Source organism: Tachyglossus aculeatus, chromosome 14 (genome assembly GCF_015852505.1).
Source record: "Tachyglossus aculeatus isolate mTacAcu1 chromosome 14, mTacAcu1.pri, whole genome shotgun sequence".
Classification (NCBI taxonomy): Eukaryota; Metazoa; Chordata; class Mammalia; order Monotremata; family Tachyglossidae; genus Tachyglossus; species Tachyglossus aculeatus.
The window spans coordinates 49,859,623-49,876,993 of record NC_052079.1 but is presented as its reverse complement, the minus strand read 5'-3'; the positions used below and the strand labels follow the sequence as shown (position 1 = coordinate 49,876,993).

At 50.2% G+C, this 17,371-nt stretch overlaps 1 protein-coding gene across 2 annotated transcripts in view; it reads left to right on the top strand.

Annotated features, from left to right (window-relative positions):
• TMEM184B (transmembrane protein 184B) overlaps positions 1-17,371 on the top strand; it is a 64,124-nt gene that overhangs the window by 36,109 nt on the left and 10,644 nt on the right. For both annotated transcript variants that reach the window (XM_038756449.1, XM_038756450.1), the window contains exons 3-5: positions 2,347-2,512; positions 10,767-10,857; positions 11,348-11,423. In XM_038756449.1, coding sequence (XP_038612377.1) covers positions 2,347-2,512; positions 10,767-10,857; positions 11,348-11,423 — 333 coding nt within the window. The remainder of the gene's footprint in view (positions 1-2,346; positions 2,513-10,766; positions 10,858-11,347; positions 11,424-17,371) is intronic.

The window sequence follows — 17,371 nt, the reverse complement described above, 5'->3', positions numbered from 1 at the left end:
TGATCAGGTTGTCCCACGTGGGGCTCACAGTCTCTATCCCAATGTTACAGATGAGGTCACTGAGGCCCAGTGAAGTGACTTTTTTTTTTGAATGACATTTAAATGCCATCATTATTATTAAGTGCTTACTATGTGCAAAGCACTGTTCTAAGCGCTGGGGAGTTTACAAGGTGATCAGGTTGTCCCACGGGGGGCTCACAGTCATAATCCCCATTTTCCAGGTGAGGGAACTGAGGCCCAGAGAAGTGAAGTGACTTGCCCAAAGTCTTCTAAGCGCTGGGGAGTTTGCAAGGTGATCAGGCTGTCCCACGTGGGGCTCACAGTCTCTATCCCCATGTTACAGATGAGGTCACTGAGGCCCAGTGAAGTGACTTTTTTTTTTTGATGGCATTTATTAAGCACTTACTATGTGCAAAGCACCGTTCTAAGCGTTGGGGAGTTTACAAGGTGATCAGGTTGTCCCACGGGGGGGCTCCCAGTTTTAATTCCCATTTTCCAGATGAGGGAACTGAGGCCCAGAGAAGTGAAGTGACTTGCCCAAAGTCTTCTAAGCGCTGGGGAGTTTACAAGGTGATCAGTTGTCTCACGTGGGGCTCACAGTCTCTATCCCCATGTTACAGATGAGGTCACTGAGGCCCAGAGAAGTGAAGTGATCCTTTTTTTTTTTTTGATGGCATTTATTAAGCGCTTACTATGTGCAAAGCACTGTTGTAAGCGCTGGGGAGTTTACAAGGTGATCAGGTTGTCTCACTGGGGGTGGGGGGGGTGGGGGCTCCCAGTTTTAATCCCCATTTTCCAGATGAGGGAACTGAGGCCCAGAGAAGTGAAGTGACTTGCCCAAAGTCTTTTAAGCACTGGGGAGTTTACAAGGTGGTCAGGTTGTCCCACGTGGGGCTCACAGTCTCTATCCCCATGTTACAGATGAGGGAACTGAGGCCCAGAGAAGTGGTGACTTTTTTTTATTTTGATGGCATTTATTAAGTGCTTACTATGTGCAAAGCACCGTTCTAAGCGCTGGGGAGTTTATAAGGTGATCAGGTTGTCCCACGGGGGGGCTCACAGTCTTAATCCCCATTTTACAGATGAGAGAACTGAGGCCCAGAGAAGTGAAGTGACTTGCCCAAAGTCTTCTAAGCGCTGGGGAGTTTACAAGGTGATCAGTTGTCCCACGTGGGGCTCACAGTCTCTATCCCCATGTTACAGATGAGGTCACTGGGGCCCAGAGAAGTGAAGTGACTTTTTTTTATTTTGATGGCATTTATTCAGCGCTTACTATGTGCAAAGCACCGTTCTAAGCGTTGGGGAGTTTACAAGGTGATCAGGTTGTCCCACGGAGTGGGGGGCTCCCAGTTTTAATCCCCATTTTCCAGAAGAGGGAACTGAGGCCCAGAGAAGTGAATTGACTTGCCCACACAGCTGACAATTGGCGGAGTTGGGATTTGAGCCCATGACCTCTGACTCCAAAGCCCGAGCTCTTCCCACTGAGCCACGCCGCTTCACGCGTATCCCCAGCAGGCAGGAGGACAGAACCCCCACCCAGTTGACCAAAATGTGTCTTTATTTGTTTTTAACGTCTGCGGCCTGACACTGGGCTAGGCCCAGAGTGACCTCTTAAAGTAGTCTGGTCGGGGAAAATGTGTCTTTATTTGTTTTTAACGTCTGCGGCCTGACACTGGGCTAGGCCCAGAGTGACCTCTTAAAGTAGTCTGGTCGGGGACCCTGTTTTGGGGAGGGAAGCGCTCTGAAGGGAAGGGGGACCCCTTTTAGACTGTGAGCCCACTATTGGGTAGGGACCGTCTCTATATGTTATCATCATCAATCGTATTTATTGAGCGCTTACTATGTGCAGAGCACTGTATTAAGCGCTTGGGAAGTACAAATTGGCAACATATAGAGACAGTCCCTACCCAACAGTGGGCTCACAGTCTAGAAGCAAGCGCTTAACAAATACCATCATTATCATTATTATTATTTATTAATCCAAGCTCCACCAGTCACCTTCTGTTTGACCATGGCCAAGTCAGCTTCTCTAGGCCTCAGTTAATGTTAACTCAGCTAATGTCATCAGCGTAGAGATGATAGTTGAAGCCGTGGGAGCGAATGAGGTCACCAAGGGAGTGCGTGTAGATCGAGAACAGAAGGGGACCAAGCACTGAACCTTGCTTGTTGCCAACTTGTACTTCCCAAGCGCTCAGTACAGTGCTCTGCACACAGTAAGCGCTCAATAAATACGATTGATGATGATGATGACGACCCCCCCAGCCCGGCCCTTAAGGGGAGGGGGCTGAGGCTCTCCTCCCCTACCCGTCCCCCCCCGGGTGAGCTCCCCTCTGCCCGGCCTTCTAGATATACATGCACCTGCGCTGCTCCAGCTGCCCCAACGAACAGCGCTACATCGTCCGCATCCTGTTCATCGTGCCCATCTACGCCTTCGACTCCTGGCTCAGCCTCCTCTTCTTCACCAACGACCAGTACTACGTCTACTTCGGCACCGTGAGGGATTGCTACGAGGGTGAGCGGGGCTGGTCTTGGCCCGTGCCGGGGAGCGGGTGCGGGCGGGGCTGGGGAGCGGGTTTCCTGCTGTGTGTTGCCCACTTGGACTTCCCAAGCGCTTCGTGCAGTGCTCTGCCCACAGTAAGCGCTCAATAAATACGATTGATTGGTTGGAGAGAGAGCAGGCCCGAGAGTCAGAGCACCTGGGTGACGAGAAGCAGCGGGGCTCGGTGGAAGGAGCCACCCACTTGTCAGCTGTGTGACTTTGGGCCTGTCACTTCACTTCTCTGTGCCTCAGCTACCTCATCAGTAAAATGGGGATGAAGACTGTGAGCCCCACGTGGGACAACCTGATCGCCTTCTATCCCCCCAGTGCTTAGAACAGTGATTTGCGAGTAATCAATCAATCGTATTTATTGAGCGCTTGCTGTGTGCAGAGCACTGTACTGAGCGCTTGGGAAGTACAAGTTGGCAGCATATAGAGACGGTCCTTACCCAACAGTGGGCTCACAGTCTAGAAGTAAGCGCTTAACAAATACCATCATTATCATTATTATTAGTAGTAGTATTCATCATCATCATCATCAATCGTATTGAGCGCTTACTGTGTGCAGAGCACTGTACTAAATGCTTGGGAAGTACAAATTGGCAACATATAGAGACAGTCCCTGCCCAACAGTGGGCTCACAGTCTAAAAGGGCGAGACAGAGAACAAAACCAAACATACTACCAAAATAAAATAAATAGAATAGATATGTACAAGTAAAATAAATAAATAAATAAATAGAGTAATAAATATGTACAAAGATATATATACATATATACAGGTGCTGTGGGGAAGGGAAGGAGGTAAGATGTGGGGGATGGAGAGGGGGACGAGGGGGGGAGGAGGGAAGGGGCTCGGTCTGGGAGCTGGGATTATTATTAATCCCAGCTCCACCAGTCACCCTCTGTTTGACCTTGGCCAAGTCAGCTTCTCTAGGCCTCAGTTTCCTCAGCTCCAAAATGGAGATTCAAGATGCTTTTCTTCCTCCTCAGACCGTGAGCCTCGTAGGGAACAGCGACTGTGTCCGACTTGACTACCGTGAATCTACCTCGACACTTAGTACGATACCTGACATATAGCAAGCGCTTAACAAATGCCACCTTATAATTAAAGGGGAGGGAACTGAGGCCCAGAGAGGTTTGGTGCCTCATTCAAGGACACCCAGCAAGTCAGTGGACGAGTCACAAATAGAATGAAGGTTTCTCGGCTCCCAGCACTCTGTGGTGATGCTTTCCTTGCTGCCAAGCAACCAGGAAGGGAGAGGAGGAGGGAGGGAGGGAGCCTTGGGCCTGTGGGGACTTGAGTTGATTCTGCCAAGGACCACAAGCTGCGCCTGGAATCCCTTGTGGTTCCTTGGCCCGCGGGTTCCTCCTCTGCTCTCCTGCCCTGAGCCCGTTGTATCCATCCCTGGATGTAGATTCCCCTTTTTTTGTTTTGATTTTTATGGTATTTGTTAAGTGCTCACTATGTACCAGGCCCTGTACTAAGTGCTAGGGTAGATAAACGCTAACCAGATTCATTCATTCATTCAGTTGTATTTATTGAGCACTCACTGCGTGCAGAGCACTGTACTAAGCGCTTGGGAAGTCCAAGATGGCAACGTATAGAGACGGTCCCTACCCAACAGCGGGCTCACAGTCTAGAAGGGGGAGACAGAGAACAAAACAAAACATATTAACAAAATGAAATAAATAGAATAGTAAATCTGTACAAGTAAAATAAATAGAGTAATAAATCTGTACGGACATATATACAGGTGCTGTGGGGAGGGGAAGGAGGTAGGGCGGGGGGAAGGGGGAGAGGAATCGGGGGGCTCAGTGTGGAAAGGCCTCCTGGAGGAGGTGAGCTCTGAGTAGGGCTTTGAAGGGAGGAAGAGACCATGGGTCCATGTCCCACGTGGAGCTCACAGTCCTATTCCCCATTTTTCATTCACTCATTCATTCATTCAATAGTATTTATTGAGCGCTTACTGTGTGCAGAGCACTGGACTAGGCACTTGGGAAGTCCAAGTTGGCAACATCTAGAGACAGTCCCTACCCAACAGTGGGCTCACAGTCTAGAAGGGGGAGACAGACAACAAAACAAAGTAACAAAATAAAATAAATAGAATAAATATGTACAAATAAAATAGAGTAATAAATAAATGCAAACATATATACATATATACAGGCGCCGTGGGGAGGGGAAGGAGGCAAGGCGGGGGAGATGGAGAGGGGGACGAGGGGGAGAGGAAGGAGGGGGCTCAGTGTGGGAAGGCCTCCTGGAGGAGGTGAGCTCTCAGTAGGGCCTTGAAGGGAGGAAGAGAGCTAGCTTGGTGGATGTTGGGAGGGAGGGCATTCCAGGCCAGGGGGATGACATGGGCCGGGGGTCGACGGCGGGACGGGAGAGAACGAGGCACGGTGAGGAGGTTAGCGGCAGAGGAGCGGAGGGTGCGGGCTGGGCTGGAGAAGGAGGTAACTGAGGCCCAGAGAAGTTCGTTTATTCATTCAGTCATGTTTATTGAGCATTTACTGTGTGCAAAGCCCTGTACTAAGCGCTTGGGAGAGTACTATAGAACAGTAGACACATTCCCTGCCCATAGTGAGCTTGCAGTCTAGAAGCGGGGAGACAGACATGAATATATATAAAATAAATTACAGATATGGACATAAATGCTGAAGGGCTAGTAGCGGGGATGAATAAAGGGAGCAAATCAAGGGTCAGTGGTTCACGAGAACCCGATTTCCCTTCATGAAAACCCAACTACCGTGTCCCGGCAGAAATGGCTGTGAAATCCTGGTAACCCATGGGGACACCTCTCCCTCTCCAAACTGTAAGCTCATTGTAGGCAGGGAATGTGTCTGTTTATCATTACATTGAACTCTTCCAAGCGTGTAGTACAGTGTTCTGCACACCGTAAGCGCTCAATAAATACAATTGAATGAATGAACGAACCCGAACACCTGTGGCATCACCCTGCACCAGTCACCCCGCGGCCCTGTACACAGTGTGGCGCAGTGGAAAGAGCACAGGCATGGGGGTCAAAGGTCATGGGTCACCTGCATATATGTATATATGGTTGTACATATTTATTACTCTATTTATTTATTTTACTTGTACATATCTATCCTATTTATTTTATTTTGTTGGTATGTTTGGTTTTGTTCTCTGTCTCCCCCTTTTAGACTGTGAGCCCACTGTTGGGTAGGGACTGTCTCTATGTGTTGCCAATTTGTACTTCCCAAGCGCTTAGTACAGTGCTCTGCACATAGTAAGCGCTCAATAAATACGATTGATGATGATGATGATGGGTTCAAATCCCGGCTCCGCCACTTGTCAGCTGTGTGACTTTGGGCAAGTCACCTCACTTCTCTGTGCCTGTTACCTCATCTGTAAAGTGGGGATTAAGACTGTGAGCCCCCCGCGGGACAACCTCATCACCTTGTAACCTCCCCAGCTCTTAGAGCAGTGCTTGGCACATAGTAACCGCTTAATAAATGCTATCGTTGTTATTATTATTATTACACAGTGAGTGCTCAGTAAATGCGATTGAATGAATGAATTGATTGAGAGAGAATTAAGGGGTTGGGGGCGGGGGGGGACGGGACTCACGGCGCTTCACCCGCTGAGTGGCAGGGTGGTTCATTGTTGCCCTTTCGCCGTGGATTACCCGCCCAAGAGGGGCACGCCATCAGCTCCCGGAGTCACTCACAGCCAAACCCCCTTCCCCTCTCGGCAGATCCGACTCACCCTTGTCATGGGCAGCTCTCAACCACATCAATTTTTTTTCTCTTTTTTTGGTTCGCCGCTCTTCAGGTCACAAGGCCACCCCTGGGAGATGTGGTTCGAAAATGACAGTTGAGCCCATCCTAGGCAGGGAACTTGTCCACCCACTCGGTTATATTGTTCTCTCCCAACGCTTCGTCCAGTGCTCTGCACACAGTGAGCACTCAGTAAATACGGGAAGCAGCGTGGTGGAGTGGATAGAGCGCAGACCTGGGGATCAGGAGGCCGTGGGTTCTCATCCATGAAGCAGCGTGGCTCAGTGGAAGGAGCCCGGGCTTTGGAGTCAGAGGTCATGGGTTCAAATCCCGGCTCCGCCAACTGCCAGCTGCGTGACTTTGGGCAAGTCACATAACTTCTCTGTGCCTCAGTTACCTCATGTGTAAAATGGGGATTAAGACCGTGAGCCCTCCGTGGGACAATCTGATCACCTTGTAATCCCCCCCCCAGCGCTTATAACAGTGCCTTGCACATAGTAAGTGCTTAATAAATGCTATTATTTTTATTATTATTATCCCAGCTCTGCCACTTGTCTGCTTTGTGACCTTTGGCAAGTTACTTCACTTCCCTGGGCCTCAGTTCCCTCAGCTGTAAAATGGGGATGAAGACTGTGAGCCCCACACGGAACAGGGACTGTGTCCAACCTAATTTGCTTGTATCCATTCCAGGGCTTAGTGCAGTACCTGGCACGTATTAAGCACTTAACAAATACCATTATTATTATTAAATGCAATGAATTGATTAATGTAGAACCTGGGATGTGTCCAAGTCCCCAACTCCTTCCGTAAACACTGTTTGTCTCCTGTTCCCCCTAAGGCAATCCTTTGGGAAGTCACAGCGAAGTAAGGGAGAAAGCCCCCTGGGCCTGGGAGAAGGGCCGTCTTCCCGCTCCCCGTGTTTGGAAGGAGGAAAGCCGGTGGGATTTCCTGAGCTCCTTCACCAGGGACGTCTCCTATCAGCAAAGGGAGAGCCGGGATTTAATAATCGTGGTATTCGTTAAGCGCTTACCAAGGACTGTACTAAGCGGTGGGGTAGATAAAAGGAAATCGGGATGGATTTGGCGCCCTACTTTCTCCTCCCGGAGCCAGGAACTTGTTTATGGGCTTTTGTGCCTGTGAGTGGGGGCAGAGTAGAGGGGTGGGAGGCCCACCCACCCACCCCATCCTCCCCAGAGAACAGCCGTCTCCGTGCGGACCATTCCTTCCCCGACTTGAGTCATCTGGGACGAGCTGGAAGTCTTTCTCTTTGTGAAACCCATCACCCAGCAGTGGTCTTAGCAAGGATGACAGCCCATAGCACAAACTCGCAACACGGGCTTAGGGTGGGATGCTTGCCGGACGCAGGCCTCAATGGTTTCTTTCTCCTGCCTGGAGTTGAGAGGGAGGGAGGGGGAGACACACACAGTCAGCTGGCAGGGGTCAACTGGATACTTAGAGCGCGTGGTGTAATAACACACTGGATGTCATGTGCATTACTTCCCTCTGCAAAAGAGTGAATCCCCCCACCCACCCACCTTCTCCCCTTCCCCTTCCCCGAGAAGGATTTCTTTTTCTTGTAAGCAACCATGTGAGTGACGCTGGGTGAAGTAGCAGTTGTGGGGGCGAAGGTCTTGAGATTGTGTTGAGATTGTGGGCCTGGAATGCCCCCAATCCCTCTGCCCCTCCGCCAGGCTAGCTCTCTTCCTCCCTTCAAGGCCCTGCTGAGAGCTCACCTCCTCCAGGAGGCCTTCCCAGACTGAGCCCCTTCCTTCCTCTCCCCCTCGTCCCCCTCTCCATCCCCCCATCTTACCTCCTTCCCTTCCCCATAGCACCTGTATATATGGTTGTACATATTTATTACTCTATTTATTTATTTATTTATTTATTTTACTTGTACATTTCTATCCTATTTATTTTATTTTGTTGGTATGTTTGGTTCTGTTCTCTGTCTCCCCCTTTTAGACTGTGAGCCCACTGTTGGGTAGGGACTGTCTCTATGTGTTGCCAATTTGTACTTCCCAAGCGCTTAGTACAGTGCTCTGCACATAGTAAGCGCTCAATAAATACGATTGATTGATTGATTGATTGCTCTCAGACCGACTCTGGTAACCTCGGATTGGAAAGTCTGTGTTAACACCATCTGGGGCAGGAGAACCTTTAAAGAAGCAGCATGGACTAGTAATTTCTTCATTCATCTAATGTATTTATATTAATGTCTGTCTCCCCGTCTAGACTGTGAGCTCGTTGTGGGCAGGAAATGTGTCTGATGTTATATTGTACTCTCCCAGGTGCTTTGCATGCCGCAAGAGCTCAATAATTCAAGAATTCAATATATATGAATATTATTAATAATAATCAATCAGTCATATTTATTGAGCACTTACTGTGTGCAGAGCACTGTACTAAGCGCTTGGGAAGTACACGTTGGCAACATATAGAGACAGTCCCTACCCAACAGTGGGCTCACAGTCTGAAAGGGGGAGACAGAGAACAAAACCAAACATACTAACAAAATAAAATAAATAGAATAGATATGTACAAGTAAAATAAATAAATAGAGTAATAAATATGTACAAACATATATACATATATACAGGTGCTGTGGGGAAGGGAATCAATCAATCAATCAATCAATCAATCGTATTTATTGAGCGCTTACTATGTGCAGAGCACTGTACTAAGCGCTTGGGAAGTACAAATTGGCATCACATAGAGACAGTCCCTACCCAACAGTGGGCTCACAGTCTAAAAGGGGGGAGACAGAGAACAGAACCAAACATACCAACAAAATAAAATAAGTAGGATAGAAATGTACAAGTAAAATAAATAAATAAATAGATAAATAGAGTAATAAATATGTACAACCATATATACATATATACAGGTGCTGTGGGGAAGGGAAGGAGGTAAGACGGGAGGATGGAGAGGGGGACGAGGGGGAGAGGAAAGAAGGGGCTCAGTCTGGGAAGGCCTCCTGGAGGAGGTGAGCTCTCAGCAGGGCCTTGAAGGGAGGAAGAGAGCTAGCTTGGCGGATGGGCAGAGGGAGGGCATTCCAGGCCCGGGGGATGACGTGGGCCGGGGGTCGATGGCGGGACAGGCGAGAGCGAGGTACAGTGAGGTAAGATGTAAGAAGGGAAGGGGGTAAGATGTGGGGAGATGGAGAGGGGGACGAGGGGCAGAGGAAGGAAGGGGCTCAGTCACTATAATAATAGTGAAACGAGAGTCCGAGCCTGGGAATCAGAGGACCAGGGTTCTAAACCCGGCACTGCCACTTGTCTGCTGTGCGAACTTGGGCAAGTCACATAACTTCTCTGTGCCTCAGTCACCTCATCTGTAAAACGGGGATTAAGACAGCCCCATGTGGGACGAGAGCTGGGTCCAACCTGATTAGCTTGTATGTACCCCAGCGCTTAGTACGGTGCCTGGCGCATGGTAAGCGCTTAACAAATACCATTTAAAGAAAAAAGAGAGAAAAGAGGGATAGGGCCCTCCTCCTCCCCGCCCACCAAGGAAATGCGGTGGATTTGAGGGGGTTTTTGAAAGGTCAGGAAGAAGTGGGAGGTGGGCCAGCTGAGATGATGGACTATTGACATTTGGGTTTTCCAGTTCCCTTTGCTGCTGGATTCCTGCTCTTTCGTTCATTCATCAGCTCCTCCCCCGGCCTGGAATGCCCCCCCTCCCCACATCCGCCAAGCTAGCTCTCTTCCTCCTTTCAAAGCCCTACTGAGAGCTCACCTCCTCCAGGAGGCCTTCCCAGACTGAGCCCCCTCCTTCCTCTCCCCCTCCCCATCCCCCCCGCCTTACCTCCTTCCCCTCCCCACAGCACCTGTAAATATGTTTGTACAGTTTTATTACTCTATTTTACTTGTACAGATTTACTATTTATTTTGTTAATGATGTGCATCTAGCTTTACTTCTATTTATTCTGATGACTTGACACCTGTCCACATGTTTTGTTGTCTGCCTCCCCCTTCTAGACCGTGAGCCCGTTGTTGGGTTGGGACCGTCTCTAGATGTTGCTAACTTGTACTTACCAAGTGCTTAGTGCAGTGCTCTGCACACAGTAAGCGCTCAATAAATATGAATGAATGAATTGAGCTTGCACTGTGGGGGTTAGAGAAGAGAAAACAAGGCTCTCTTCCAGTCCTGAGTGTGTTTACAACTGATGGGGTCGGGGCGGGGGTTGAGACAGGGGGACTGTCTCTAGAAAATGGGGTTGAAATACCCCTTCTCCGTCCCATTTAAGACTGCAAGCCTCATGTGGGACAGGGAGTGTGTCTGCCCTGGTATCTACTTCCAGCACTTAATACCCAGTAAGCACTTAAGAAATACCAAAAGAAGGAAAAATAAGAAAGGAATTTCCCCCCGTGTCACCCTCCAAACCACCCCCATACGCCTTCCAGTTCTCCAGCCTCCGTTCCAAGCCCCGGCTGTCTCATTCCAGTGTGGAATTTCTCACGTGGTCCCTCTGGGTTCTGTGTCCGCAGCCTTTGTCATCTACAACTTCCTGAGCCTCTGCTATGAATATCTCGGAGGAGAAAGCGCCATCATGTCTGAGATCCGGGGGAAGTCCATTGAGTGAGTGTTGAGCGTCTGTCCCCCGGTCCGATGTTGCCCCCTGAGTCCAGCGCCGGCCGGCGTGGCCCAGGATGGGAAACTGACCACCTCTCTCTGGTCCCTCCTCTCCTTCCCCGTTGAGCCACGGTGTCCTGAGCCAGCCGACGGGACGGCTCCGCTGACCTTCCCTTCCCTTGTTAGGGGTTAAAGGAGCAGATTTCCTTTGGGGGGGGCCGCCTGGTCTCCGGGAGGGTCCAGCCTGTAGCCCCTCCCTCTGCACGGCCAGATGCGGGGATCTACTGAGGCTTGTCTGGCTCTAGATGAAGCAGGCCTCCTCTCCCCCCGACACCCGTCCTGTTCTCCCTTCACCCCTTCTGCCCCCCGCCATAAAGGGCTCTCTGCTTCCTGCTGGCCCTCCTCCCTCCCTCCGGCCCATCTCCCCCCGGGCTCTGCTCCACTTCCTGCTGGCCTGCCCTTTCCTCTGACCTTCCCGCCTCCTGGGAATTTCCAGGTCGAGCTGCATGTATGGGACCTGCTGCCTGTGGGGGAAGACTTACTCCATTGGATTCTTGCGGTTCTGCAAGCAGGTACGGCAGTGCGGGGAGGCGACGGCCAAGCGGAGAGGGAGAGTGGTCCCGGACCCCTGCCCACGCCCCGGATGAATGATCAGGGATGGCCTAGGAACGACAAGTCCGGGGGGGACTCTGCGGTTCTCTGCCGCCATCCATTCTCATCCATCCCTGCCCCATCTGTAAAATGGGAGATTAAGACTCCGAACCCCACGTGGGGCAGGGACTGCGTCCAACCCGATTTTCTGGCATCCACTCTGGCACTTAGTACAGTATCTCACATGTAGCGAGTGCTCAACAAACACCACAGTTGCTGCTAGTATTATTGTTAGCACTGTAGAGGAAGGCGGAGCCACCTCGGGGGGTTTGGAAGAACCTCCCTGCCATGATCCCCCACGAGACCCCTGTCTTGGGGCCACCGTGGTTTAGGACTCCGAACTCCCTCCTCCCTGCCCCTTCCAGCCAGGCCCAGACCCAGAAGTTGAAAGTTTCAGGACCCTTTTTTTCAGAGGGAGGTGGGGAAAACCAAAGTCAGAGCAACCCGCAGCTTTATTTGAAACGGTACACTTCCTTCACTTGGTGGCTGTTGCATTCCAAAGCCCGTTATTAGCTTTTGGTTCTGAGAGGCGTGTGGGTTAGCTGTCTGAACCCAGCGACCCCGTCGTCTCTTTGTGGCCCCCGGCAGCCACCCCCCAAAACCACTCAAAGCCCCTGTGCTCGGCTGGATGGTGGGGGACTCGTCTCCCCCAAAACCCTGAAGCGGCCAAGCCTGGCCTCCCTACTTTCCTTACGTCGGAGCTGACCGAGGGACGCGTCTCCCCCTGAGAGAGCGGGTGTTGGGGGCTGGGGAGAGGGGTCCCTCTACCCTCTCAGGGCTCGGACCCTCTTTCTCATTTCCCCACTGGCATCCTCACCGCTCGGGGTCCCTGCTGCCCCCCCCATCCCCTGATATCCAGCTCCTTCTCCATCGACCCCCGGCCCACGTCATCCCCCGGGCCTGGAATGCCCTCCCTCTGCCCCTCCGCCAAGCTAGCTCTCTTCCTCCCTTCAAGGCCCTGCTGAGAGCTCACCTCCTCCAGGAGGCCTTCCCAGACTGAGCCCCTTCCTTCCTCTCCCCCTCGTCCCCCTCTCCATCCCCCCATCTTACCTCCTTCCCTTCCCCACAGCACCTGTATATATGTATATATGGTTGTACATATTTATTACTCTATTTATTTATTTATTTTACTTGTACATTTCTATCCTATTTATTTTATTTTGTTGGTATGTTTGGTTTTGTTCTCTGTCTCCCCCTTTTAGACTGTGAGCCCACTGTTGGGTAGGGACTGTCTCTATATGTTGCCAATTTGTACTTCCCAAGCGTTTAGTACAGTGCTCTGCACAAAGTAAGCGCTCAATAAGTACGATTGATTGATTGATTGATTCTCTTTCACCACCACTCCCAGATCATCACAGAGCTCTTGGCCACAGGGGAAACCCCCAGGCCAGCTGGCCGCACGCTAACCTAAAGGACGATGACTTCCTCGTTCCGTCAGTCATCGTCATCATCATCAATCGTATTTATTGAGCGCTTACTATGTGCAGAGCACTGTACTAAGCGCTTGGGAAGTACAAATTGGCAATATATAGAGACAGTCCCTACCCAACAGTGGGCTCACAGTCTAAAAGACTGATGTTTTTTAAACATTAGACACAGTCTAATGTTTCTGTTCCTGAACTGGGGCGCGGCCCCTGTGGGCTGTGGCCCTGTTGGAAGCCTGGGAGACTAAAACAGCTTGGCCTAGTGGCTAGTGCGTGGGCTTGGGAGTCAGAAGGTCATGGGTTTTAATCCTGGCTCTGCCACTTGTCTGCTCTGTGGCCTTGGGTAAGTCTCTTCACTTCTCTGGGCCTCGGTGATCTCACTCTGTAAAATGGAGATTGAGACTGCGACAGAGAAGCAGCGTGGCTCAGTGGAAAGAGCCCGGGCTGTGGGCTTGGGAGTCAGCAGGTCATGGGTTTTAATCCTGGCTCTGCCACTTGTCTGCTTTGTGGCCTTGGGTAAGTCTCTTCACTTCTCTGGGCCTCAGTGATCTCACTCTGTAAAATGGAAATTGAGACTGCGACAGAGAAGCAGCGTGGCTCAGTGGAAAGAGCCCGGGCTGTGGGCTTGGGAGTCAGCAGGTCACGGGTTTTAATCCTGGCTCTGCCTCTTGTCTGCTCTGTGGCCTTGGGTAAGTCACTTCACTTCTCTGGGCCTCAGTGATCTCACTTTGTAAAATGGAGATTGAGACTGCGACAGAGAAGCAGCGGGGCTCAGTGGAAAGAGCCCGGGCTTTGGAGGCAGAGGTCATGGGTTCAAATCCCGACTCCCCCTCCTGTCAGCTGTGTGGCTTTGGGCAAGTACAAGTCCAACTTGTACTTCCCAAGCGCAACTTGTACTTCCCAAGTGCTTAGTACAGTGCTCTACACACAGTAAGTGCTCAATAAATAGACTGCGAGCCTGCTATTGGGTAGGGACCATCTCTATATGTTACCAACTTGCACTGCCCAAGTGCTTAGTACAGTGCTCTGCACACAGTAAGCGCTCAATAAATACGATTGAATGAATGAATAAATACTATTGAATGAATGAATGAAGTCACTTAACTTCTCTGGGCCTCAGTTCCCTCATCTGCAAAATGGGGATGAAGACTGTGAGCCCCACGTGGGACAACCTGATCACCTTGTAACCTCCCCAGTGCTTAGAACAGTGCTTTGCACATAGTAAGCGCTTATCATTATTATTATTATTATTATTATTATTATTATTATTATGTGGGACAGGGACTGTATCCAGCCCGATTTGCTTGTATCCATCCCAGCATGTAGTACAAGTAAGAGAAGCAGCGTGGCTCAGTGGAAAGAGCACGGGCTTGGGAGTCAGAGGTCATGGGTTCTAATCCCAGCTCCGCCGCCTGTCAGCTGTGTGACTTTGGGCAAGTCACTTCACTTCTCTGTGCCTCAGTTACCTCATCTGTAAAATGGGAATTGACTGTGAACCCCCTGTGGGACAACCTGATCACCTTGTATCCCCCCAGTGCTTAGAACAGTGCTTTGCACATAGTAAGTGCTTAACAAATGCCATCATTGGTAGTAGTAGTAGTAGTAGTACAATGCCCAGCACATAGTAAGTGCTTACCAAATACTACAATTATTATCATTATTATATTATTGTTGTCAGTGGTATTTGTGGCTTACTATGAGAAGCAACGTGGCTCAGTGGAAAAGAGCACAGGCTTTGGAGTCAGAGGTCATGTGTTCAAATCCCGGCTCTGCCAATTGTCAGCTGTGTGACTTTGGGCAAGTCACTTCACTTCTCTGGGCCTCAGTTACCTCATCTGGAAAATGGGGATTAAGACTGTGAGCCCCCCGTGGGACAACCTGATCACCTTATAACCTCCCCATTGCTTAAAAACAGTGCTTTGCACACAGTAAGCACTCAGCATGCCATCATTATTATTATTATTAAGTGCCGGGCACTGGGGAAATACACAATATAAGCAGATATCAGACACAGTCCCTGACCCACGTGAGACTTTAGCTGCAGTCTTCTAAACTGTAAGCTCATTGTGGGCGGGAATGTGTCAGTTATATTGTTATATCGTACTCTCCCAAGAGCTTAATGCTCAGTAAATAAGACTGACTGACTTGCAGCCTAAGTGGGAGGGAGAACAGGTATCTAAACTCCATTTTACAGGTGAGGGAACTGAGGCCCAGAGAAGTTGTGACTTGTCCTAGGTCGCACAGCAGGCAAGAGGCAGAGCTGGGATTAGCATCCGGGTCCTCTGATTCCTAGGCCCGTGTGCTTTCGACTAGGTCAATGCTGTTCCTCTGCCTCCCCGGAGCAAACCTCCCTCTTTCTGAAAGGGGCCAGAGAGCTGCTTTCAGGTTCAGTTTGCCCCACCGTCGTTCCTAATCATTAAAAATGCCACCCAGAATTCACATCCAGCTTTTAATTTTCCCAGACGCTTTTCATTTTGTTTTTCCGACATTCCCGGAACTTATTTAGAGGGAGAGTCGCCTATCCCCATTTTCCAGGCCCAGAGAGCTTAAACGGCTTGGCCACGGCTGCGCTATCGGCCTGGAGCTGGCAAGAACTCCTCCTGCTCCTTCCAGTAGACCGGGCTGCCTTTCCTGGGGAGTTTCCAAGAGCAAAGCCCCTGGCCCTTGAGGCGGTTAAATAAATGGTTAAACAACTCGGAACGGGGCGGAGGAAGTTCTGAAGTCTTTGTTTACCAGTTTGCCTGTCCTGGTTCCTGTCCCAGCCGTGACTCACGGGCTTTTGTTTGGGTGTGTGTCAGTTTTTGGTTTTTTGTTGTTTTTTTTCCCTGGCTCTCTCTCCTAATTCTCCTCGCTTCACGATCCTGGCAGGTGCCTCCCTGTAACAAATCCTCACTCATCATCATCATCAATCGTTTTATTGAGCGCTTACTGTGTGCAGAGCACTGTACTAAGCTCTTGGGAAGTACAAGTTGGCATCATATAGAGACAGTCCCTACCCAACAGTGGGCTCACAGTCTAAAAGGGGGAGACAGAGAACAAAACCAAACATACTAACAAAATAAATAGAATAGATATGTACAAGTAAAATAGAGTAACAAATATGTACAAACATATATACATATATACAGGTGCTGTGGGGAAGGGAAGGAGGTAAGATGGGGGGATGGAGAGGGGGACACGCCCTCGCCCTCTCCCCCGAGTCACACACGTTGCAGGGTTAAAAAAAAGTTGGGGGGCTGGCGGAAGGCAAGAGATGGCCTCCTCTGGGTTACCCGATCAAGAATGGTGGTTGGGCCATAGGTGGAGTGGTGGAAATAGCAGCCGGGTGGCCTAGTGGAAAGAGCACGCGCCTGGGAGTAAGAGGACCCGAGTTCTAATCCCAGCTCCGCCACACTGTCTGCCGTGTGACTTCAGGCAAGTCACTTCTCTGGGCCTCAGTTAGCTCAGCTGTAAAACGGGGATTAGGACTGAGTGCCCCTTGGGGGGCATGAACTGTGTCCAACCTGATTATCTTGTATCTATCCCAGCGCTTAGTACAGTGTCTGGCACATAGGAGGAGTTGAACAAATACCATCCGGGAAAAAAAAAAAAAGCCAAGAGCAGTTGGCATTTGGCCTCCAAAGAAGGGAGAAAATTAGTGACCCGGGGACAAGGGGAGGGTGACGGGAAAGGGAAGTTGTTTTAGAAAGAGGAAAGAGAAGTGCGGGGGACGCCCAAGACAAACCTGTTGGTGGCCACTCCTCTTCTTTGGGACAGAGGAAGGATTCCGGGACTGGCTACCATTTGCCCTGGGAAGTCTATGTTCTCTGGTACGCAAAGGCAGGGGACTGGACCAGATATCTCTGCCGCTTGTCGGCTGTGTGACTTTGGGCAAAGCACTTCACTTCTCTGGGCCCCAGTGACCTTAACTATAAAATGGGGATTCATTCAGTCAGTCGTATTGAGCGCTTACTGTGTGCAGAGCACTGTACTAAGCGCTTGGGAATTTCAAGTCAGCGACAGAGACGGTCCCTACCTGACAACGGGCTCACAGGCTAGAAGACAAAACAAAACATGTAGACGGGTTGAAACCTGTGAGCCCCATGTGGGACAACCTGATCACCTTGTATCCCCCAGCGCTTAGAACAGTGCTTCACACATAGTAAGTGCTTAACAAATACCGTCATCGTCTTTGTCATCATCACGACCCTTTGCTGTCCCTTCACAGTGCCAGAATGCTATCAAGCAATCAGTCGTATTTACTGAAGGCCCGCAGTTCGCAGAGAACTGTAATAATAATAATAATAATGGACATGTTAAGCACTCACTTCGTGCAAAGCATTGTTGTAAGCATTAGGGCAGATTCAAACTAATTGGGTCGGTCACAGTTCCTTCCATTCATTCATTCAATCGTATTTATTGAGCGCTTACTGCGTGCAGAGCACTGTACTAAGCGCTTGGGAAGT